Here is a 25,090-nt window from a genome sequence, read left to right on the forward strand (position 1 = left end):
AGTTGATCTGATCTAATTGGAGCTGAACTGAACTGAACTGAACTGAATTGAGTTGAAATGAATTATTTACAGAAGGAAATTAGGAACTGAACTGAACTGAAATTAAGCTAGCATAAAATGACTTGACAAGACATGAACACAACCCGGAACTAGTGCTGATCATGACCGACCCGACCAAATTTGGGCCGGCTTTGGGCAGTTTTTTCAATTTTAATTTTTTTGGGCGGGCTTGGGAATACGTTTTTATGCTATTTTAGTTCATCTTGTGGCTCGGTCAATAAGCCCGCACGACCCAGCCATTTTGGATGGGTCTGGGCATGGATTTTTGGCCCAAAGCTAGGTTTGACCCGACCCGACCCAAGACACAGACATAATTTTTATGACTTTGTCCGACATGAATTTAGCCCAACCTGCCCATTAATCAGGTTTATCCGAAACTTTTAGCTCCAAGTGAATAAGAGATTAAAACTTTACCTAAACATAATCATCTAGATAAAGATCAAAATACAACCCTAAGAAAATGAAGATATTCCATTTTCCAATCACAGGTTGTCGCCCGGCTGTAATCCATCGTCCGGGAAGAATATCACATCACTTATTTTCCCATTTCCATTTGTATTACATTGGACTGTCCCCACCTTATATTATTATCACAACCATATTATTCATATAATCATAATTATATTATATGATTTGCTAAATTAAATTAAATCCTTAATTATATATTAATAACTTTACAGCTAAATTCCACCCCTAACTTTTCTCTCTCCTCTTCTCCCGCATTTTCTCCGGCGATCAGCTTTTTCCGACTCGCCTGAATATGGATTCATAGTATAAACCCTAATTCGACTTCGCAATTTTCGACAATGTCTCGTCAAATGACTTCTTCGCATTTTCATAAATCCAAAACCCTTGATAATAAATATGTAAGTCCATGCTTTTCTTCTATTTTTTGATTAATTAATTGCTTTTTTAGTTTTGGGGATTTTTGCTGATTAATTGTGGTTTCTATGCTTTTTAATTTGTGAAAAGTGAATTTTGGCTTTTTTTGCTTGGAATTTTGATATTGAATTTGATATGAAGCTAAATTTGTGTGTTTTAGTGTTTAATTGTCGAAATTGTTTAATTTTTGCGCTTTGAGTAATTAGTTTGAACTTTGGATATGAAATGTAGTAAAAATGTAAATTGTTTTCTTGATTACGTAAGACGAGGTTGTGATTTTGCCGGTTTTCGGTGTTTATTTATTAGTTTGGTGCTATTTGTATGCTGTAGTTGTTGTGCTTTGTTTGAAGGAACTGAGAAATGTAGTAAGATTATCAAAGATTAGGTTTTTGGTATATGCTGAATATTAGTTAAATTTGATTGAATTAATTGGTATGGAATCTTCTTGGGTTTGATTTGGATTGTGAATTTTAATGAAAGACGAGGGCTGTGCGCCTCTGCCTACGTTTGATTATTATCCGCTGTGACTGTGCTTGATACGCAGATGCTTGGAGATGAGATTGGAAAAGGAGCCTATGGTCGAGTATACAAGGGTTTGGATTTGGAGAATGGAGATTTTGTGGCTATTAAGCAGGTTTCTTTGGAAAATATAGCTCAGGAGGATCTCAATATTATTATGGTCTGTTCTTTTTTCTTGGCTATCTCCCTTTACCGCTTAAATTTTTACTTTAATGATATGATGGAATCGATGTGTGAGGACATATCTCTTTGCTTTGTGTTTCCCTCTCATTGCTTTAGACTTTAATACTCCAATTTTTACGGATGCAAGTGCTGTTGTTTGTATCTTAGATGTAGCCTTAGTCAAAATTTGTGACCTTGATCTTTTTTCTATGAAACCAAATTCATGCTCTTAATTATGTAAAGGGAACAGTAGACTTAGTTTTATACCTTCAGACAGTTAATAGTACTTGGTATTTTCACGTGTCAAAATGTAAAGTTACTGTTTTGGTACATATGCTCCTTTGCCCCTCCATGGGATTGTTAAATCCTCGTCTTGGGAAATTAAATTGAGTAAGCTGATGTCACTAAGGACGAATTCCGAGTTTTCTATTCTTGGCAAGCTTCTTTATTAGGCCTTTGTTTGATGATCAACACTTGTTAAAGGGCTTAAAAAATACCTTAAGAGTTGAGTAGAGTGGAAGAGGTTAATTTTATTATCTGGTGCTTCTGGTAGTGCTATTCTGTTAGAGTCTTATCTGGTGCAGTATGATTTCGTTGTGTGGATGAGAAGTTTGAGTGGACTGACAATTGAAGAATAACTTTAAATAAAGATTACGTAAATCTAAGTTGTTTCTTGGCTAGAGTTTGGTGTACTATGGTGTGCTTTTTCAAGAACTAATAATGGTGGCTTTTTTTTTACAAAGAATTATGTTAGTGTTTATATATTTATTTTTTAAGTTGACACAATTGGGTACAAATTAAGGAGAGGGTTGAGAGAAGGAGAAAATACAATTTTACCTCTAATATAAAAAAGCTACCCACCCTCCTCTTTATTGACACCCCCTTCAATCACCCTTCTAACTACAAATATAACCAGCCACCAACACCTATACCTTTGCTCCACTCAACGACCACCATGACCTTTGCAATTAGAACCGTCTTCTTCAACCCTTTACCCAATTACAACCTTCGGCGAAAGGAAACTCACAAAGTATTCGATCTAACATCTCCCTCAATTCTCCAAACCAAATTTAGAAATAAAATTCTTAATTTTCTCACTCTTCAATGGAGAATTTTCTGGCAAAATATTCAATTGATTGGGGCTTCGCTCAAACACTTGAGGATGACTTTTATTTTCTTCGGGTCTTTGCTCTATTTTTTCTTGATCTCATATGCAAAGGGGTGGAGGCCATGTAGAAGCTAGGTGGCAATGGTGGATGAATGCATGTGGTTTGAGAATATAATGTTGGTGGTTTTGAGGGAGGAGAGAGAAAGTGAGATGGTGCTTTGGTTATGGAGGGAGAGGATAGACAGTATAGTGAAGTTTGGAGGAGAGAGGAGAGAAAAGGTGCTATTGGGAGGAGAGAAAAGAAAATTGAAGGTTTAATGACATTTCACAATAGAAAGTGTACCCAAGATACAAATGTGAACAGATAATAATTTTCCCAAAAATAAAATACGTGTCAACTATAAATGGAGAAAGTATTATATAATTGGTGGTTAACGTGGCTGAGTGATGATTACCCCCCTAAAAGGCCTGAAACTTGACAAATGATTTATTACGATTTATTCTTGATATATATGGTTAGCCTTGTATTATTTTATATTATTATGTTTATTTATTACTTCTTATTGTTTAACTTGTATATTTTGAAATGTTTCAGTTATTATGTATGGAAGGTCATATATTGGAAAGTTTAAGCTTATTTCTTGCATTCCCTCACCCTCGATCCATCATATCATATTGCCTTTGTTCCTTCTCTTATTCAAATAAGACTTACCTTTGGCTTATTTTGCAATTATACAAATTGGCTTGGCGCGTGGAATGCATATTTACAGCAAGAAATTGACCTTCTCAAGGTAATTTTCGTCTTTGCAGAATTTGAATTCTTATAAGCTATCTGCACAACTGTTACAATATTATTCTTGTAATGTTTTTTTAATTGAACATGAGTTTATTACAATTTGCTTTGCATCTCTATTGAGAAATGAGAACTCTTCTGCCTGCATGTGGAAATGTGTTTCAATTAGGTAGTGATTGCTTGATATACTATAAGATAAGTGGAGGATAGTATGATATAGAAAGCACCCTAAAGCAAACCAATATCTATGCATTTCTGCTAAACTAGTATTTTAAAGTATTTTTTGAGAAATGTTGTTGCTTCATAAACTTACAGTCAGTTTTCAGCATCCTGATGCTGAGAACTGTACATCAGCATCCACTGAGTGGCATGAATGTTGTGTAACAGCTCATCAGTTTATTTTGTTGATTTAAATGACACTCATGCATGCTTGTGTGTTCACACATTCATACAGACTTGCTTGCATGTGCGGTGTCTCTTTGCTGGCAACTTGTTAACGGAATTTCTTTCTTTAGAGTGATTGCTGCCTTTTGGTGTAATGCTGCTGCTTTTATGTAAACTGATGCTTGTGTGCAAACCTCTGTGTATTCTGCATTATGCGTACACTTTCTGAGCATATTGTTTGTTTTGCAGAACCTTAACCACAAAAATATTGTAAAATATCTAGGATCCTTAAAGACGAAAAGCCACCTTCACATTATACTTGAGTAAGTGATTCTTTTTAAAGCTTGATTGACTTGATGCAGAGATTGCGGACGGTGTATGCATCTGAGTAAATAACTCATATTTAGTTGCCAAATCCTATTTTTACAGATATGTTGAAAATGGATCACTTGCAAATATTATTAAGCCAAACAAGTTTGGGCCGTTTCCTGAACAGCTAGTTGCTCATTACATTGCTCAGGTCTTCCTTTTCACCACATCATCTATTTTATTGTTTATTCAATTGCTTGTGCTTATCTATCAATACTTCTGGTTAGGTTTTAGAAGGCCTTGTCTACCTCCATGAACAAGGAGTTATACATCGCGACATCAAGGGTGCCAATATACTTACTACAAAAGAGGTAGACTAGTTTGTATTTCATTAATTTTGTAGCAATTGTGATACAGTTGTCTTGAAATCTTTGGAATGCGTGACTTGATTCATATTGACTGTGAGGAATGTGTTTGTTTCCTAAAACCCCCTCCTACTGGTTCCTATTTTACCGTTGTTAAAGAAGAGCAAATCAATTTTTATATTTTATTACTCCTTATACCACATCGTTTAGCCTCTTATTATTTTTGGCTCTATTCTACCTTTCTGTTGCCCTTGATTTCTAGGCATGGAGTTTTGGAATTTTTTTCTAAATAAAGATTGAGTTTTGAAAATGAATGATTGAAGAGCCTCCTGGCTCTACCTGGGCTTATTCCATCGTCTCTAATATTATATGTGTTCTCATGACCGTGAAATTTTATTCTGGCCTTTTCAATTCTTAATTTATTAGATTTAGAATTTGTATAGGTGCTTGGATCTATATGGTTAATTGGGTGATTGAGGCGGTTTCATAACTTTCATTGTTGAGTACTTGAGCTGGCTGGTAGTGCTTGGATTTATATGGTTAATTGGGTGATTGATGTGGTTTTTCTACATTGTTGAGTACTTGAATTGGCTGGTATTGTTTGTGACAGAGGATTAGCAAGAAAACATTCTGAATATGATATTCAGGAGTAATTTAGTAATTTTTTTGAAAAGGACTTGTTGTAGACTAGGTTGTTTAGTCATCAGTTCTTCATTATGATATTTTATATCGAAATGGAGTCAAGGCTGGAAACTCAGATAAGCTTTGGATCCAGGAAAGGCTATACGGAAATCAAAGGTTTTTCCTGGAGTGTTTTCTTAGCATGGAAGCTTCAAAAGGAAAATTTTCTTCTAAGGATGCTCTGAAAAGAAGAAATATGATTCTACTAACTACATGGTCAGTTGGGCCATTACTTTCAAATAGATGGAAGTGTTAGTTGCATATATTCTTGTTGTTTCCTAGGTTTTCTCATTTGCATTTGATTTTGTATTTGTTCGGAGTTTATTGTAAGAAAATTTGCAAGGTCAAAGTTCTGTTATTGGCTTTAGGCAACCAGGTTTGTGTAGGTAAAATAAAAAATAAAATCTAGTATGGAGGAGCTTTCACGACATGCCTTTCTTGGGATTTATTGAGTGTCTCATTCAGATGCTATCTTATGTGTTACTTAGGTAATAATAGTTGCTTTCATGTGAGCTGGGTATGTGAGATGGTGCCAGAAGTGTAGTGAGGGTTTATGTTTTTTCCCCCTTCTTTTTGACGCAAAGTTTATGTTGTTGTTGTTAATGGCGTTTCCCGGGCTTGTCAATGTATCTAAGTAGTAACTCTTGGACTCTGTGTTTTGAGCTTGCCAATATGTTTTGCTTGTATAACTCCATGGTATTAAGTCAATACTACAAGGGCCCCCGACATCAGCAAAGCCTTGATATAAAACGAATTTAGATAACAAGAGAAAGGGAGTGTGACAGAGTGTTTACCATAATCTAAGAGTCCGTTTGTGCTGTTATCATCCTTAGAAGATTGGGTTGCCAGGTGTTAAGTACCAAATTTTGTCTTGGAGACCCATGGTGGCAACCAGGAAGTCAAATCCCAGAGGGTCTTGCGCGATTTAGGTGACTTTGGTTGGCACCTGGTGTAAATGCTATTCGCCTATATCCAAATTAGACCAAATGTCTGCGCTTAGTTGTGAAAAGCCCTGGTAGTTTGAGTGAACTAGGTACCTGTCAGCCCAAGTTTGTTTCATTGATTTGTTTTTTTTTTTTTTTTTTTTTTTTTGTCTTTGTTCTTTGCTATATGCTTTCAGTTGTTCTATCAGAACAGCTCTATAATTTGACTGTTAATCTTACAGGGTTTAGTCAAACTTGCTGATTTTGGGGTGGCCACGAAGTTAACAGAGGCAGATGTCAATACACATTCTGTTGTTGGAACGCCTTATTGGATGGCTCCTGAGGTAATTTTTAGCATTCCTTCTTGTTCCTTATGACGCAGCTGGTAGTGAAATTGTTAGCAATTTGCTTATATGAATTTTCTGCCTGCTTTTCAAATTATATTTTTGTGATATTTCTGATATTTGTAGCTCCTTTCAGGTGATTGAAATGTCAGGAGTTTGTGCTGCATCAGACATCTGGAGTGTTGGATGTACTGTGATCGAACTTCTTACATGTGTACCACCTTATTATGACCTGCAACCTATGCCTGCTCTCTTCCGTATTGTTCAGGTTTGGTAATCTGCACTATACTGTTACTGTTGTAGTCAAGTTATACATGCTGTGACTGGGAAGCTGTTTTGTTAGTTCCATATAATTTTTATTTGCGGGATCATGTTGTGTGGCAGCTTTTCCATTTTTTTTTGGAAATTTTGCAAAATAACACCACAAAAAATCTGAAAAATTGATTATAACACCTCCAAAAAAAAAACTTTAATTATAACACCACAAAATAACACCGAAATTTGATTTCACCACCCACTTAACGGATTCTTGGATGGACCCCGTTAGTGGGACCCTAACACACACGTGTCAATAGGCTATTGGTTAAAAAAATAAAAAAAAATTAAAAAACCTTAACCGGCTAACCCCAGCCCAGCCCCACCACCGACACCGTAACCCCCGCCGCCGGCATCGCCTGCCCCCACCTTGACCGCCGAATTCAGCCCAACCACCACCTCTTTAACTGGCGACTCCCCTGGCCTTCCCCCTCCTCCCCGAAAACCATCCCTACCCATTCAAACCACCCAACCCATTCTCCCCCTCCCCGAAAACAACCCAACCTTCACCGAGAAATCGAAGTTTCTGGGACTTCGAAGGTCGATTTCATCCTTTTCGGCCGTTTTGAGGGCGGAGGGTAAGGCCGAAATCGACCTTCGAACCCCAAAGTGGTGGAATTCGTGATTGTTTGTACGTTGGGTGGTTTCCGGGGAGAGGGAATGGGGTTTCGGCGACGGTGCTGGTAGGGGGAGAGGAGTTCGACTACGGTCTGGGTAGGGAAAAGGAGGGCGGCGATGGTGGTGATGTTTCTGTGGTTGGGCTGACGACAGTGAGGCTGGCCGGTGGTGGTGCGGCATAGGAAGCCTGGTGGTGAGTTGTGGCTGGGTTGGGTTTGAGGTTTTTTTATTTTTTTTTTATTTTTAAAACCAATTGAGATGTGACACGTGTCTATTAAGGGGTCCCAGTAACGGATTCCATCCAAGAATCCGTTAAGTGGTGGTGAAAGCAAATTTTGATTTTTTTTTGTGGTGTTATAATTAAAGTTTTTTTTGGGTGGTGTTATAATCAGTTTTTCAGCTTTTTAGTGGTGTTATTAGCAAAATTTCCTTTTTTTTTTTAGCAAGTGTGGCCCAGCACTACCCAGGATTTTTACTGTTAAAGTTTGAATATGATAATTTGAGCCAAACTTAAATTTTTGACTAATTGTTTGAAACCATAAAGTTTCTATCATTACCTAGTTAAACATAGCAAATACAATGTAACGTAACATAGAAAAAAAATTAGTGCATAATAAATACTCGCATTTTTTCATATATAAGGGGGTTTCCATGTGGTACCTATGCTTTCTCATGTATCACATGGTTTGTGTCTAGTGAATTAGGGGCTTTCCATGTGGTACCTATGCTTTCTTACGAACATATTTTTTGACAAATTTGTAAAAATTAAGTGATTGACTTTTGATACCTTCATTTATACTCTTTCCTGTTTTATTCTGAAGAGAAGGTAAATTAAAATTTTGTCATGTGAAGAGAAGTGCTAGTCACTAAATTTCTGTAGTGACAATTGAGTGATTGGACTGGTCACTGTTGCCCTTTTGTACCATTTTTTTCTCTCTTTGACTTCGAGAGGACATCCCTAATAAACAAAGGAGAGTGAAGGAGCATCTAGGAGATAAAACTTGTTTAAATTTATTTTTTTCCAAGAGGCTTTAAGCTTTCTCTCCCACAGCTAATGTTAGTTTTACAGGCACCACTATGGATTTTGTGTACTACAGTACCATTACAGCTCTATGATCTTTAATATGGATCTTGTAGTTCTGACATGAAAGCATCACATACTAATGAATAGTTTCACAAAAGTTAAAATTCAATTTCTGCTCGTCTTATTAGCATGTTTTTTAGTATGTAATAAAGAATTATATACCGAGGGGGTGTCAACCATTTACAAAGAATAGTTAAGGGAAATATGTCTTGAGTACACATTTCATAGATCCGGACAATTTCTGCTTTTTTACAAGTTATTGTATGATATGATGTTAAATCCACATATTTGAAGCTGGTAGATCATAATGTCAGGAGTCTTTGTTACTTAATGCTGTTATGTGTCATCTTAAATTTGAATTTCTTCATCTTTTTATCAGGATGAGAATCCTCCAATTCCAGATGGTCTTTCTGCTGATATGGCTGATTTTTTGCGACTGTGCTTCCAGAAGGTAAGAAATTGTGAAGTTTTCATTGTATTTTAGTCATAGAAATGGCATACATTTTCCTAGATATAGTTTGATTGAACTCGTGCACAATGGCTGTAATAGTGGGATTAGTGAGGCCAATAGTTTGATTTTCAATTCTTGGCTTCTAAATGTATTGCAGTGAAAAGATCCAAGATATTTTCTGGTGAATGTACTGAATAGTTCTTTTTAAGATAAAGGATCTTTTTATTAAATAAGAATGAAAGTAGATTACATTTACAGAGGTTTTTGCTGAAGAAAAATTACATGTTAGTTACACTATATTATTAAATCTCATCATGAGAAACATTTTTGGAATATAGAACCAAAGAGAATGCTAATTGCTGAATAATCTATCTTATTTTTAGGAGCTTAATGACTTGCCAATCTTTTTTAGGCAACTTTGTGGTCTCCGTCGTTCCTCAATATCCACATAACTTCATGATTTATTCTGAATATATGATCACATAACCTACGTATATTTACGTAGTGTGTGAAATGCTGCTATGCATTCTCTTAGATTTTTTAATCCAGAAAAGGATTGCTATTTCTTTTTAATCTTGAGTCTTGACAAATACTATATATGTACATGTCTTTGAGAAGAAAATTCTTCTTGATTGTTTTAGGTGTGCAACCATCATCTTTAATAAGAACCTATTACATGCTCATCTAGTGAAGTTTGTATGTATAATTCCACTGAAACTGACAAGAAAATGAGGCATTTCCAATGGGTGGGTGGGGGATCTAGTGTAATAGTCTCTCTGAACATTTTTAGCTCATTTCAGGATGCCAGACAAAGGCCTGATGCCAAAATGCTGCTTTCTCACCCTTGGATACTTAACTACAGGCGTACATTACAGCCATCCCTTCCCGCAAGTGATGCAATAAGGTACGGCTGCCTATTTGCTAATTTCTTTGCAGTTATGCTATCAAAAATTACATTCTTCTAATTGCTATGAAGTCTTTGTTTCACATGCATGGAATCTTTTCTTCAATTTTCCGGTTCTTCTAGGCTTACATAGTTGATAACTTTATATGCATGGGATCTATTTGATCTCAAGAGAAGGTTTAAGAAAGTAAGTTTAGAAATATGCTGATGTATTGGGATCCATATTTAACACAACATTTAGAAATATACAGCCCCTTGTAAATTTGTACTCAATTATGTGGAGGGTCTTGACTGAATAGTGAATATGTTGATCAAGAAAAGATAGGGAGGCTAAGACCCTATGTAGTAAGACAAGTGGAGTGGAAGTGTTATGGAATCATTGTTCCTCTGTTTGTGCTATCTGATGCTTTCCCCTGCATATTTGCTAATTGATGAACTGCATGATTGTATGCTTTCTTTGCTCTGTAAAGAGGTCTATTAATTTTATATTGTATAAATTTTTATTTTTATCTTAAAAAGAGTTGGACGCAAGGGACTGGTGGATGTCTACTTGTTAAATCCGTTGTGAACTTGTGGTTATGTTGTAGATGAGTGAAGACCAATTAGAGTCTGAGTTTGTTTGGAAAACCTGAGGCTTGAGATTTAGATTTCATGAGTTTGGCATCTAAAAAATTTTATGGGGTCAAGGCTTTGGAAGTTTCCTTTGGGTTATAGTCTCATACACTTGGCTCACAACATATGACATATGACCTTTAAAGATTCCATTGAGTGTCGCTAGACCTTTGTGATTCTTGTTCCCGTCTCCTCTTTTCTTTACGTCATTGAGATACTGGAATACTGGATGGATAATGTTGCATATTGGCTGGAGAAAAAAGCTTAAACTGTGGATTTTTTTCTTCTATTTGACACTGCATATAGATCACATGATGCTCCTCCCTGCTCGAATATCAGGCAATTACTGTTTCTCAATGATATTTTATGAAAAAGTGAGGGAGAGTGATTATTTTTGTTCAAAACTGTATATTATCATAGCATTAACAAGACAGCAGACATTTTCGAAGAGACTTGTGAGGTTTTTAAGGAGACATGGGTTAGGTTAAAATTTGAAAACACTGAACAATATCTGTGTATATTTTTTCAATTTGTTAGCTCAATTGTTGCTTATCTCGGAGAAGCAAGGTGTCACTTTTATTATATGATTCTTTGCTGCAGAGAATAGGTTAATAATTCCATGCATCTTCTGATTATTGTTTTGGTAGTCCTGCATAGTTACAACTCCTTCAGCCTCTGATGAACTGTGCACTTTATTATGTCCTCTATGTGTTCCATGTTGTTACTATTATCTCTAATCGAGTTTGATGAAACATACGTCTCAAAGGACCAGTTGCTCATGGTCTCAGGCCCTTCCATTGTGATTGGAACTTTCAGTGTAGTTTTCCAGGGATAAAAGTAATTATTATTACATTATTGCAGGAGTACACAGGAAGATGCATTGATGGAAACAGAATTGTCTAATGGGGATGAAAATGGTGTAGCTGAAAGCCCATGTGTGAAAGAAGTAAGTTTTCCTGCTCCTGACTAAGCTATGTGAAAATTAGGTTGAGGCAAAAAAACATAAAATTTGTAACTTAAAGTTGCTTGTTCCTATATTTTTGATGCAACTTTGTTTGTTGCTTCAGATATTTATACTTGTGTTGATATAATTAACCATTATGGTTCCCTTGATTTTTTCCCACATATTTTTCTGCCAAATGTTTTTTAAAAAATCTGTAGCCTCCCAGCGTTAAATCTATTCTGTTGGGCAGTAGTTTTAAAATTTTTGGATAAGTGGCTGAACTTAGTATCAATGGCCAATTCCTGGTGGCCTGTCCTGAAATAGGTGCTCGTTGACTTTTACCATTCTGCTCTTTGCAATTTTCATTTGAGCAGTGCAGATCCTCTTTTTCTCCGGTTCCCCTTTTTTGCTATTTTTCTTTCTGTTATTTAAATAGTTATTTTAAATGGCAGGTTGCCAGAAGGGAGGCCCTGCTGAATGATGATGCTGATGCAAGTCAAGCTGACGGTGATCAAGGGCTGTCTGAGGACGGGATAGGATATTGTGGAGATTTATCAGCAGACCAGATTCCAACACTAGCTATTCATGATAAATCCATTGCTGAATCCACTTTTAGTGTAGAAAGTGTCGTGTCAGAGAAGCTTAGTGATAGGCATACAGTTGATCCTGATGAAGTGTTGACCAATGGTGAGCTGGGATCTCCCAAATCTAAGCGAAAGGATGGTGTATCTGGAAAAATTGACGGGAAAGGAAGCACTGTACATAAAATGAATAGTTTATTCAGCTTTGGGACAAGAAATCAAGATGAGAATCTTCAGAAGGTGAAGTTCTTTTACTTTTTTTGATCGTTTAATGTGATACTTCACTTCTTGATCATTGTTAATGGTTGTATAGTTTAATTTTTGGTTGAAAATTATAAATATTTTTTTAGGGCTTTTCATGTTTTCTGTCTTCTAGGAGATTGCTAATTGCCAAATTTTTCCTATGAAAGATACTTCGTATTTTTTTTTTAGTTTGATCAAAATATTATCGTAAAGATTTGATGTCTTAGATTGTATGTATCAGAAATTATTACGTGCCCAAAGTATTTATCTTTCCAAAAAATTATACTTTCCGATATAGAATAATTGACACACTTCCCCTTCTTTTGGCCGTTTCAGAATAATTAACACACTTCCCTCTTTTGGCCATTTTGAAATAATTGACCTTAAATTGTAAGGGGCCATGATTATAGAATTATATTTACTATACTCATTGTGACCCACTAACTTTTACTACTCTCACAGTCTCACATGCCCCATTCTTTAATAATATAAACTGAATCTACTAATTCCTCTACATTAAAAAACTCATTTATGGTCCAAAATGGAGGGAGTACTGCCTTTTTCCCATATTAATTTTTGCAATTTGATTTTCGTGGGCTCCATGGCACATATTTAATAATTATTTTCTTTGATAATATATTTATGTTTATGGAGTTATAAAGAATTGATATTTAAAGTTTACATACTGAAATAGTAATGAGGAAAAAATTGTGTTAATTATGTTTTTATATCGACCTTTTGAAATAATCCCCTTTTATTTTATTTTATTGTTTTTATTAATTTTTTTTTTTAATTTAACAACTTATTGATTATTGAAGTATTGCCTTTTCTACACTAAACATAAAACTGTATATAGGTATAATTTTTTTTTTTTTTTTTTTTTTTTTTTTTTTTTTAAATTTTCAAAAAGCTCTATTTTTTATAATTAACGATCAATCATTTTAAAAAATTAATAAAGCCAAAATAAAATCTTTTTTATCCACCAAAATGCATAAATAGTTTGTGGGATTACCCATAAAAGTCTTGTAATTAGTATAAGATTTCGTTGGGTCACCAAACTAGCAAAATTTTAAGGCTAATTATTATGTTTCAAAGGGAATCTGGTGTAGCCATATTCTTTTAATGGAAATTTCAATGCCATTAGTGTGTGGTCTTTTAATTTATACTTGGTGGTATACAAAATGTTACCAAAGTGGAAATTTGAAAAACGTAGGTCTATAAGTGGAACTTTTCCATACCTCAGGGCACCAAAGCAGAAATTTTCTTATTGAATTTCAGTGATAAGCATTAATAGTTTTCACACTTGTTAATAATTTTACAAATAGTTAATTTTGTTTTGAAGGCTGCAAAAAAAGGCATATCTACGGGGAATGAGCTCAGTAAATTTAGTGACACACCTGGGGATGCATCTTTAGAGGATTTATTTCATCCACTTGACAAAAATACAGAAGATCGGTCAGCTGATACGTCTGCTTCTACTTCCAATTCACATGTCAACTCAAGCAGTGCAGCACCCGAGTCTGGAAAGAATGACTTGGCAACTAGGTTAAGGGCTGCTATTGCACAGAAACAGATGGAGAATGAAATGGGGCAAACAAATGGAGGTAACTTACTCCGTGTTATGATACGTGCGTTGAAGGAGGATGTGATTGATATAGATAGCAGTCTGGTATGTTTGTAACAGTGATGGTTTTTTTTCTCTGCATTTTTTTCTAGGTTGCATCTGATGCTTGTAAAAACTTGCTCCTCAGGTTTTTGATGACAAAATGCCTGGAGAAAACCTTTTTCCTCTTCAGGTATGTACTATTTTATGAACCCTGAGTTGTGATGTGAACTTATCATCCAATGTTTTTATGAGGAATCTATTGCTGACCGCTTTCTCTATGTTGACTATTTTAACTCAAGTCAACTTTACAACTTCAAATGAGTTTATGCTTTACTTGTGAGAATACATCTTTCTCTAATTATGGTGCTGCCGTAAATAATTTAATTTCTGCGAATGTTTTTGTTCGAGTATTATGGCAATTTCAGTGGGTTCTTTATTCCCGAGGTTTCCTTTGGTATAACTTGAATTAAAAGTATATTATGTTTTGTGGATGAATAAGCTTTTTCTGATGACATGAAATCTTCACTTATGCTGTCTGCAACCTCCATGTCTTTGCTTATTACTTGTAAACCTCCAGTGCTTTCTTTCACATGCGCAAAAATATTGTTCCTCGTCTATTGAGTGGTTGAACTAAATCAACTAATTATCAATAATCTATTCTTGACAGGCTGTAGAGTTCAGCAGATTAATTGCGTCTCTAAGACCTGAGGAACCAGAGGATGTGATCGTGAATGCATGTCAGAAGCTCATCACATTCTTTAATCAGCGTGCTGAGCAGAAGGTTGTTTTTGTCAAGCAGCATGGGTTGCTTCCTCTCATGGAATTGCTTGAAGTTCCCCGACCTCGTGTATGTAACATTGTAACAACTCTATATTCCATTTGGTAGCTTTTGAACATTTGTCCATTCTAGAATATATATACATATAACAAGGCATAACTTTTAATTTAAATCCTTTACATGAGTGCAGGTTATCTGCTCTGTACTACAAGTGATAAATCAAATAATCAAGGATAATACTGATTTCCAGGAGAATGCTTGTCATGTTGGCTTGGTGAGTTCCTCTTTGTTCGTGAAGTACTATACTTCTTTCCTCAAATGATTGTAATTTGTGACTGGAGAACATAATTTTAAGTGTAAATTTTGGCCCTGCTGGAGTGCTGGTTATCTGAATTTTATATACTCATACTAATTAATTACTTTATGGCTGTCATTTTCGGTTGTTTAAACCTGATTGAAGTATTACCAATCTTATAATTGGTTATTTATTCATTGTTGAACTGCTTTTTTATATTATTGTGCATCATTGTTATTCTTACTGCCCCATAAATGAAAACATTAATGGAAGGTACTAGATCATAGGACAATGGAAAAAGCACTTATCTGGATTTATTTTTCATTTTCCTGTGTTAATTTATACCAATAAATGAGTGTGCTGATAGCCTGTTACTCTCTTCTATTTTTGACAGCTTGGAATGAACTTATTTTCACTCCATGGAGAAAGTGATGGATATAGGTGGTGGGAATTGGGAACTGTTCTAGTATCTTTGTTCATAAGCATGCTAGTGAAAAATTTTAGAGGGACATGTGTGTGGAACAAGTCTTCTTTGCAACCTTTTGCCCTCTTCATTTGTTAGGTGGGTGGGAAGAAAAGTTGGGCTTTGGATTTATGGCAAATTGAATGATGATAGAATTTGGATATAGACATTCTGAGGGGGACATTAGTTCTCTTAAGTTAAGGACCCTGGCAACCTAAGAAAGCATTATATATATATATATATATATATATATATATATATATATATTTATATATATATATATATATAAAATACATTTTAACCAATTGTTGTAAATACACAAAACTATGCCCATTAAATAATGTGGAAACTAAAGAACTGATAGAAATTCAGACTGAAAACATGTCAAGTATTTGAAATTATAAATTTTTGGTTTCTGTATTAAGGTCTTTATCTTGGAACCCTTTGATGTATAAATTGTATCTTTTTTGGCAAATAATGTGTGGTTGTGGTGCAGTAATGTTTTTTGATGTTATATGTCACAGATTCCTATTGTGATGGGTTTTGCCGTTCCTGATCGTCCTCGGGAAGTTCGTATGGAAGCAGCATATTTCCTGCAGCAGCTCTGCCAGTCCAGGTTTTATTTCCTGTATTTTTGTTCTTTAATTTTGTTGGTTTGATTGGAGGACATTAGAGTCCCTGAAACTATCTTTTACAATATATAATTTGTTATTTATTTGGTTAACACTGTATTTGTCAAATAAATTAGAAGTGGGCAATATTATAACAATAAACATAACCGATGAGAAAAGTTGCATTTTAATCTGTGGAACCTTCAATATAGTAGGCATCATGAGAAGGAAGACTACTGTCACTTCCAATACTTCATTCCTGGAATTTGTTTTGTCGTATTTGACCCTGTTGATATTCTCTCTGCAGCTCTTTGACCCTTCAAATGTTTATTGCTTGCCGGGGAATACCAGTTTTGGTGGGATTTCTGGAAGCTGATTATGCTAAATACAGGTGAATGATTGCCTGACCTACAATCTTTTATTGTTTGAAGTGATCTAGTATCTCCCTATAGATCTCCACAATATTGTTTTTGGTTAGTTTATATTGAAAGCTTGATGTTAGCTTTCACACTTGGGGTCTTTATTCCTAACCCTAGGAGCAGGAGCCTGATCATCCAGCTCTTGATGTGAATTTTGTGATCTCTAACTTCAAATTAGATTGATAAATAACAAAAATCTAGACCATTGGATCACGTGGTTCATTTGCTGCAAAACAAAGATTAAGAATTTCAGTTGTTTTGAAATTAGTATTATTGTAATGGGAAGAGGAATTTAAAGTATAGTTTTATTTTTAAATTATTAAAAGTTGCAATCGTAGCAGTAAACTAAACCTCAATAATTCGACATAGTAAATCTGAAAATAAGTGTGCCATCCATACTTCATATGAAAAAACTCAACCCTTAAAAAGTACCTTTTAGAGAAGAGCCAAGTGAAAGAAAGATAGTAATGTCACTTCTTGATAACCACATGATTGAAAGAACAATCGAACATGCTGATCTCCAAGAATTATTTTTCCATGACTTATGTTAGACGCTAGCTTTGGAGCAAAGGCAGAAGTTGGGAAAACCCACCTGAAAGAAATGTAGCCACCCTGTTGTGCGAACAGAGATGGTACCATGTTTAATAACTTGACACATGACACATATTAGTGGATGATTCATATTTGCCAAATCTGCAGTTTCTCATTAGTATTTTGCCATCCCAAACAAGATGTCCATGCAAAGGCTTTTACTTTGTATGGGGCATTATTTTTCCAAATGAAGGTGGCTATAGGGAGACAAATGGCATGTGTAAATTTTAGTAAGTGATCATAGAAAGAGATGCAATGAAATGAAGAGTTTCCACGATGGCTATTTTAGTAAGTGATCATAGAAAGAGATGCAATGAAATGAAGAGTTTCCACGATGGCTATTCTGTGGGTTGTGGCTGGATCAAAATCGACGTATGTTTCATTACTAGGTGTCACGTCACTCACGTGTGTTATGCTGTGGGATAATGTCACTATGTTAGCTTCTATTTGGCCTTAAGTGGCAGGGAATTCCAAATTATTCTACAGGGAAAATTAATGAAATGGGCTAATGTGTAGTTTGATTTATTGGTCACTTTATGAGGACACCTTGTCCTCTTTTCGTACTTTGTTTTGTGCAGGGGGTGAAAGATTTGCTGTATTGAATTAAGTTTTTGCTTGCAGGGTAGCATGTTCCCTGCTATGTGTTGCTATTGCTTGTTATTTTAATAAAGCTTATATTTATCTAAAAAATTTACTTTTGTTCAGGGAAATGGTTCATCTGGCTATCGATGGTATGTGGCAGGTTTTCAAACTTCAGAGATCAACACCAAGAAATGATTTTTGCCGGATTGCTGCCAAAAATGGGATATTACTGAGGCTTATCAATACTCTCCATAGCTTGAATGAGGCGACTCGACTTGCTTCCATATCTGGTGTTAGTGGAATAACATCAGATGGTTCAGTTCAAAGGCCGCGTTCTGGACAGCTAGATCCTAGCCACCCTGTTTTTAGTTTAACTGAAGCAAATCATTCTGGATCAGATCCAGTTGATCTCAGGGCCAGACACAGTGCAGCTGAACACTCATCATCAACTGGTATGTGACATGCATTTGCTCCACATTTTTAAAAGCGAGTTGTACATCAACCTGAATTCTAGTATTTCTCAGTTGATGCAGATAAACCTCAATCAAGTCATGCAATTGTTGAATCCTCAGCCTCTTCCAGGTCAGCTGATGCTGCGGATAAATTTGTTAATGTAGTTAAAGAGGCTACTCGAGCTGAAATTGATCTTAGACAGCAGCGAGCTGCTAATTCTTCCAATAGAACGTCAACAGACAGGCCCCCAAAAGTAGAAGGTGGTTCCAATGGGCTTCCCTATGCAGTTTCTTCTCAACAAGACCAAGTTCGTCCTCTCCTTAGCTTGCTTGAAAAGGAACCTCCTTCTCGGCATTTCTCCGGTCAGTTAGATGTGCGCCAGTTTGCAGGCATGGAGAGACATGAAAGCATACTTCCTTTGTTGCACGCATCTAATGATAAGAAGGCAAATGGTGAACTCGATTTCCTGATGGCAGAATTTGCAGGTATCATCTCTATCTGTTTTTCTCCCTCCCTTTCCTCCTTGTGTATGTTGGTGGGTGGGTGGTGTAGTATGTTTCAGCAAAAATTCTTTTCTTTACTTTTAGGTCATGAATTAAAACTCCTGTGTGACAACATGTGATGAGGATCTCAAAGACTGATTGAAGGCTTTCCTATTTTTATAGCAATCTGTAGTGAATTAATTATTGTATCTTGAATGAAGGTGGGAGAATTAGGTAGGGCTTTATATGAGGTGGCAAATTGGCAATTCAGATTGTATTTGGTTAGGATAATCTGGTATTGAGTTGCTTGGCTGAGTTTCACTAAGTTTTGAGTAATTAGGTGTGTAATATTTGTTTAAAAACTTCTCTTGCCTTAGCATCAAACATTTGGAGACAAACCAATGTTATGTCTTTAAAAAGACTGTTATTTTGTCACACGCCACTTACTGAGGTTGGTTGTGACTTGCATGCAGAGTTAAACTATTGTTTAGCAACTCGTACTGGCTGCTCTATTGATCCCCATATTGCTCCATTATTTCACAATTATGTGTTTTGCTAGGGTATTTACCTTCTTGTTGCCCTTTAATATTTTTTAACTTCAAAACCGCATCCTAAATTTGCTCGGTTAAAGAATAAAACCTGTATGAAACCCAGCCTTTGCAGTACACCCTGATCAATTCTCTCTTCGTGAATTTGAAGAGGTTAAAAGTCAAATGCTGAGAAGTGAGGATGCAGTATAGTTCTGCGATGTCTTGTTTGAGTTAACTTCCCTTGCTCAATACATATTATGTTGCTCCACGAAACTAAAGTATTAGTCATATTACTTCATGACATGCATTTTAGATGCTCAAGACAGTATGGTGTCTGTCTACAGTAACTATTTCTTTGAACACCCAGCTTTATTACTCATGCACTTTCTGCTTGAATTTTTTTGTATTTATTTCTGTGCAGAGGTCTCAGGACGTGGTAGGGAAAATGGAAATTCTGAAACACCAAGAATGTCAAATAAAGCAGCAGTTAAGAAGCTCATGTCAGTAGCTTCTAATGATGGAGCTGCTTCTACATCTGGGCTTGCTTCACAGACTGCATCAGGTGTACTCTCAGGTTCAGGTGTTTTAAATGCCAGACCAGGGAGTGCAACATCTTCTGGGCTTCTTTCTCATATGGTCTCTGCAATGAATGCTGATGTTTCTAGGGAGTATCTTGAGAAGGTAGCAGAACTCCTTCTTGAGTTTGCTCAAGCAGATACCACAGTGAAGTCGTACATGTGTAGTCAAAGTTTGCTTACCCGACTATTTCATATGTTCAACAGGGTTGAGCCCCATATTCTTTTGAAGGTATACCCTATGATTGTTAGTATTTTTATATTACCTGTGATTGTTATTGATCTGTTATATATAACAAATTAAGTATAAAATTCCAATTGACAATGAAATGATTCTTATCTTTACTCATGCTCATTTGACCTATTATCTAACTTCACAATTTGAATGTTGATGAAAAATAATTTTAACATTAAGCTGATATTTTCTGTTGCAGCTGCTTAAGTGTATTAACCATCTATCGACTGATCCTAACTGTCTGGAGAATCTTCAAAGGGCTGAAGCAATTAAACATCTTATACCTAACTTGGAGCTGAAGGAAGGGCCCCTTATTTCCCAAATTCATCATGAGGTTGGGAATAACTCTCTCTCTCCTTCTCTATTATATTTTTTAGTGGTAGCTCTGTCATGTTTATTGTTGGTCATGTGGTTCCTTCGTGCAATGAGTTACCATGTCGCATTGAGCTTTGAGAACATTTCTATACCTTCTATTCCTTCGTAGATAAAACATACTTCCTCTTTTTTTTTTTTTTACTTGCAGCACTTTGACTTTATTCTACACTTTAACTAGCTTTGATTATTAATAGTTAAGGGAATATATAGTGATGTAGTCATTTGGGATCTTATTAGATTCTCAGTTCATGCTCATGGAAGTGACATAGATTTACATTGGTTGTCGCGAATGTAATGCAACCCTCCTTGGCATCGGCAGTTAGTAAAGTAGTAAACTCACAAAGGTGGAGGCAGAGTTAAATTCAAGTTATAGACATGGTGATGAATCTAGAATCTCACAAAGGTGGAGGCAGAGGTAATGCCAAATTATAGACATGTTGATGAATCTAGAATCTATAGGTTTCAAGCTTAGTAAGAGTAAAATAAAGTACAGGGAGTGTATAAGGAGGCCAAGGGAAGATGTTGCGATAGTAGAAGGTAACTTGGTTAGAGTTGCCTAGTAGTTAATTTGTTAAGTAGCTTGGATCGATTCTACTAACAAATGGAGACATTGATTGGGTTGCTCAAAGTGAGAGCAGAGAAATGGGTTACCGTATGGTTGTAGTGTATATTCAAGATTAAAAGAGAAATTATACTGGACGACAATTAGAGCGGCATTATTGTATGGGTCACAATGTTTGCGTTTATAAGATTAGTGTAGCAAAGATGCATATGTTGAGCAATTATTGGTTTGTGTACTTAGGTATTGTGCACCCAATTAACATAAAGGTTAAATTCATGGAACAAAGAGACTACAATAAATGAACATGAACCCCAAAAGCAACAAAGAACATGTTTAAATGCAAAGAACGTGTCTATACTCCCAAGTTTACGCCCAAAGAACATGTAGTTCAAACCAAAACACATGTCCATGTTTTATTTATCTAAAAATTAATTGAACATGGGTTGTATTGACAATAATTTAAATTATAAAACATATAGTTAAAAATCAAAGAACGTATAGTTTGATACCAAAGAGCAGATGTTATTTTGACTGGGTGCACCATGAGCATTGTGCACCCAGTTGTACCAACTAATTTAAAGTATGTTGAGATGGATGTTGAGGAACACGTTGAGGAATAGAATTAGGTTTATAGCAGTGGAAAGTTGGAGTTGTAGATATTGAGAACCAGATACAGGAGGTTACGATGATTTGAGCATGTGATACATAGGGGTAACTGAAATATCAATCGTAGTCGAGGAAAATGAAATATTAATTGAATGGAGAGAATATAAAAGGACAAATAGAAAGTGGGCTTACAAGGTGATTTAGCATTAGATTGTGGATGACCATATGTGAATATGTGATAGACTATCAGCTCCTGCAGCAGACCCATATCTTTGGAAATAAGGCTGTGTCTTTGTTGTTGTATTTATCGTTACGTGATAGGCTAGTTTGCATCTAGTTTTTTCTTTGCTACACCTAGGCTGCCTTTTTCTGGTTGATTTTACTAGTACTAGCAAGCAAATGTCATATGGTTTGTTTGTGTACTAGTACTAGCAAAGTAGCAAGTAATGCTTGTTAACTTCTATTTTAGTAATAACAAAGCTTCATTCATGTTGTATTCTTTCATGAGGTTAAGATGTGAGTTCCAAACTAAATCAGTATAGCTTTTCAAGAAACTGACAGAGGGGGTGTATTGGGCTTGTTGATATTGGGATTTCCTCCCCTCTGCTGCTACCTCGACAATCTTCATAGTGCTTCAGACTATATTTTTGATTGCTGACTTGGTTCATTTCTCTGTAGGTCCTCAATGCTCTATTTAATCTCTGCAAGATAAATAAGAGAAGGCAGGAGCAAGCAGCTGAAAATGGAATAATCCCACACTTGATGAATTTCATCATGTCAGATTCTCCCTTAAAACAGTGTGCATTGCCTTTGTTGTGTGATATGGCACATGCATCACGTAACTCGAGGGAACAGTTAAGAGCCCATGGTGGATTGGATGTATATTTAAGTCTTCTTGATGATGACCTTTGGTCCGTGACAGCTTTAGATTCTATCGCTGTTTGTTTGGCACATGACAATGACAACAGGAAAGTTGAACAAGCTTTATTAAAGAAGGATGCAGTTCAGAAGTTGGTCAAGTTTTTTGAGAAGTGCCCGGAACAACATTTTGTGCACATATTGGAGCCTTTCTTGAAAATAATTACGTATGCTATTCTACCTTCATCCTTATATCATGCTTTTTTAACCTACAACTTCTTATTAGTGTTTTTCATAGCTTCTATCTTAAGCTAGCAGCTGCCAGATTCAAAAATTGCTTTTTACATAGTCGAGTTATTTAACTGCTTGTCTTATATTTGTTCACTTTTAAAGGACTCAAACTTAATTAAGTTCTTAATGGAAGTGGTGGTGCAAGAAAGTGAGTATAGCCTTAAAATGTAGCCTTAAAATGTAGCTTTATGAGTGAGCATTGGTCTTGCATGTAACAGGTGCACAATAAGTTTATCTTTCACCCATACATAAGTTACTCTACGAGTTTATAAGTGACCACTTTTAAGTGAACATGCAGAGTAACCCTTTTATGTGTTTAAGTGGTCATTTTAAAAGGGTAAGATATCACACTGCAATTATCGATTTTACTGTGAGTGGTTACTTCTGAGGACTATGAAGAGTCCATTATCCAACTTAAGGTAGGGAACCCTATCTAAGCTAAACATCAGCCCTTCATGTGAGACTCAATTGCTGTGTCTTGCTATATATTATAGTTGGGGAATTATTTTTGATTATTTATATGTGCAGGCATGTGAAATTGGAGTTCTGTATTTTCTTGTAATTGTGTTTATATTTTTACTACCATTTGTTTCATACCTAATGCAGGAAATCACCCCGGATAAACACGACATTAGCTGTCAATGGCTTGACACCGTTGCTTATTGGAAAGCTTGATCACCAGGATGCTATAGCTCGGCTGAATTTGCTTAAGTTAATTAAGGTTGGTACTTTCAGCTCTGCTTTATAGACACATATAAATTTAAAATGTTGATGCTTGAAATTTAAGTGTGGATGTTTCATATAAAAGGAATCGTTTGAAGTTTCAATAGATTTCTGTTAGTCCTTATTGTCTCAAAATCTGGTATTTACAAAGACCTGCATATTTAGTTATTTACATCTTTATTCTTTCAACTGTCTCTTTTCTTCATCTTTATTCAGGAGGAATTTTGAGTAACATACTCTCCATATGCATTCTTCTGACTTCTGTATTATTATATAATGTGGACTAATCTAAAACAGTAAAATGGCTCATCAGATTTTCTGCATTTTTAAAATGTTGTGATATTAGTGAACTTTCATAGTAGATCATGGTTCAATATAGGAGACTTCTTTGTCATCTCAGGATCATCTTAACCCTTTCTTTGCCTAGGGCTGGATTCTCTTTAACGTTTTACGTTGATGATGCAATAGTACAAATGAACATATATTTTCGATTTACTGCTGATGTCTTATTGTTCATAAATGTGTCGAAGTGATGTCAAAGATCCTTGTATCATTTGTGTTTCTTTGGTGCCATTTCTGGGCATATTGTCACAAGATGACTGCCTACAATTTTTAGGGGAATGTTGCTTGTAGTATCCAGTATCTTTTTATGGATTACCCACAGAAAGGATGGGTTCTATTGATTATTTTGTTTTCCTGACTTTTGCATGTCTTGCAAACTTTTTACAGGCTGTTTATGAGCACCATCCTCGGCCAAAACAACTGATCCTGGAGAATGATCTTCCACAGAAGCTCCAGAATTTAATTGAGGAGCGAAGAGATGGACAGAGATCTGGTGGCAGTGGCCAAGTCTTGGTAAAACAGATGGCAACTTCGTTACTTAAGGCTCTTCATATAAATACAGTTTTGTAAATTCATCATTTAGAAATATGTTTATTCAATTTTAGGTTTTCTCTGTAATTATTCTTCTGTGTGTATGGACTCTCTGATTCTGTAATTGAATATCATGTATTTGTTGTGGCAAAGAGGGGTTCGTGGAGTGGAATGTCTTCAGAACATTGTCCAAATCAACTTTTTGCTAATTGATATAATTTCCTTTTATATTTTTGGTCCTGTTATGAGAGCTTGTCTACACTATACTTAGGGTGCTCCGGCTTAGGTAGCCAAGGACCAAATTATATTATTTGTATGCGTCAGAACAAAAAAACAGGCAGCCTCTTGTTTTGATGAGTGACTAATTAAAAGCCTTGAAGGTCTTCTTTCTGTTTGAATGTGTTTACTGTCCAAGTTATTCTGCTTCATATTTATAAAATATTGGTTGTAGCAAAGATTTCAATTGCAATTGGATTTCAGAATCAACTAAATTAAGCACAAGTGAGCGCATATTAATGAAAATTTGGAGTAAGAAAGTTGTCACAACAAAAATTATGTGCTTCTATAAAGAACCATATACTACGATATACGTAGTATTAGAAGCATATAATTGGTTGTGGAGTAAGAAAGTTGTCACAACAAAAACTATATGCTTCTAATAACAAAAACTGCCAAGGCACAAGGACTAAATGTGGAGTATTGGATACTTGGATGGTGACGTCACTGCCCACAACTCTCAGGATGTTGGAGCTGCTTCCCAGCCAAGGCACGACCATATTGTAGCCATGGGGTAGGGCATAGGGCGTGTGCACATGTACAAGGCATAAAACACCTCATTCTTAGAAAAACACCTATTTTTGAATATTGAGGGTGGTGTTTTTAGCTTGCCTTAGAGGCCAAA

General features: G+C 35.7%; 1 protein-coding gene across 1 annotated transcript; it reads left to right on the plus strand.

Annotated features, from left to right (window-relative positions):
- Positions 1 to 737: 737 nt before the first annotated feature.
- Positions 738 to 24,429, plus strand: LOC145589340 (MAP3K epsilon protein kinase 1-like). The gene is made up of 25 exons (XM_081645871.1): positions 738 to 926; positions 1,487 to 1,621; positions 3,502 to 3,522; positions 4,158 to 4,231; positions 4,338 to 4,428; positions 4,505 to 4,588; positions 6,429 to 6,530; positions 6,667 to 6,798; positions 8,927 to 8,998; positions 9,799 to 9,902; positions 11,376 to 11,460; positions 11,910 to 12,278; positions 13,624 to 13,950; positions 14,033 to 14,077; positions 14,555 to 14,734; positions 14,856 to 14,939; positions 15,948 to 16,039; positions 16,342 to 16,425; positions 17,750 to 18,078; positions 18,151 to 18,564; positions 19,513 to 19,898; positions 20,101 to 20,235; positions 22,123 to 22,529; positions 23,200 to 23,314; positions 24,046 to 24,429. Exons 1-25 carry the CDS (start codon positions 867 to 869, stop codon positions 24,226 to 24,228), a joined length of 4,110 nt encoding a protein of 1,369 aa, XP_081501997.1. The 5' UTR covers positions 738 to 866; the 3' UTR covers positions 24,229 to 24,429.
- The last annotated feature ends 661 nt before the right edge of the window (positions 24,430 to 25,090 follow it).

Source organism: Chenopodium album, chromosome 17 (assembly GCF_948465745.1).
Source record: "Chenopodium album chromosome 17, dcCheAlbu1.1, whole genome shotgun sequence".
Lineage (NCBI taxonomy): Eukaryota > Viridiplantae > Streptophyta > Magnoliopsida > Caryophyllales > Amaranthaceae > Chenopodium > Chenopodium album.

What these genes read in the sequence shown, in the direction of transcription:
- LOC145589340 (XM_081645871.1), top strand. Translation starts at nt 867, where the DNA reads ATGTCTCGTCAAATGACTTCTTCGCATTTTCATAAATCCAAAACCCTT. An exon ending in CTTATTGGATGGCTCCTGAG is followed by an intron (nt 6,531 to 6,666) that starts GTAATTTTTAGC and finishes AGCTCCTTTCAG; the next exon opens with GTGATTGAAATGTCAGGAGT. An exon ending in TTGAAGTTCCCCGACCTCGT is followed by an intron (nt 14,735 to 14,855) that starts GTATGTAACATT and finishes ACATGAGTGCAG; the next exon opens with GTTATCTGCTCTGTACTACA.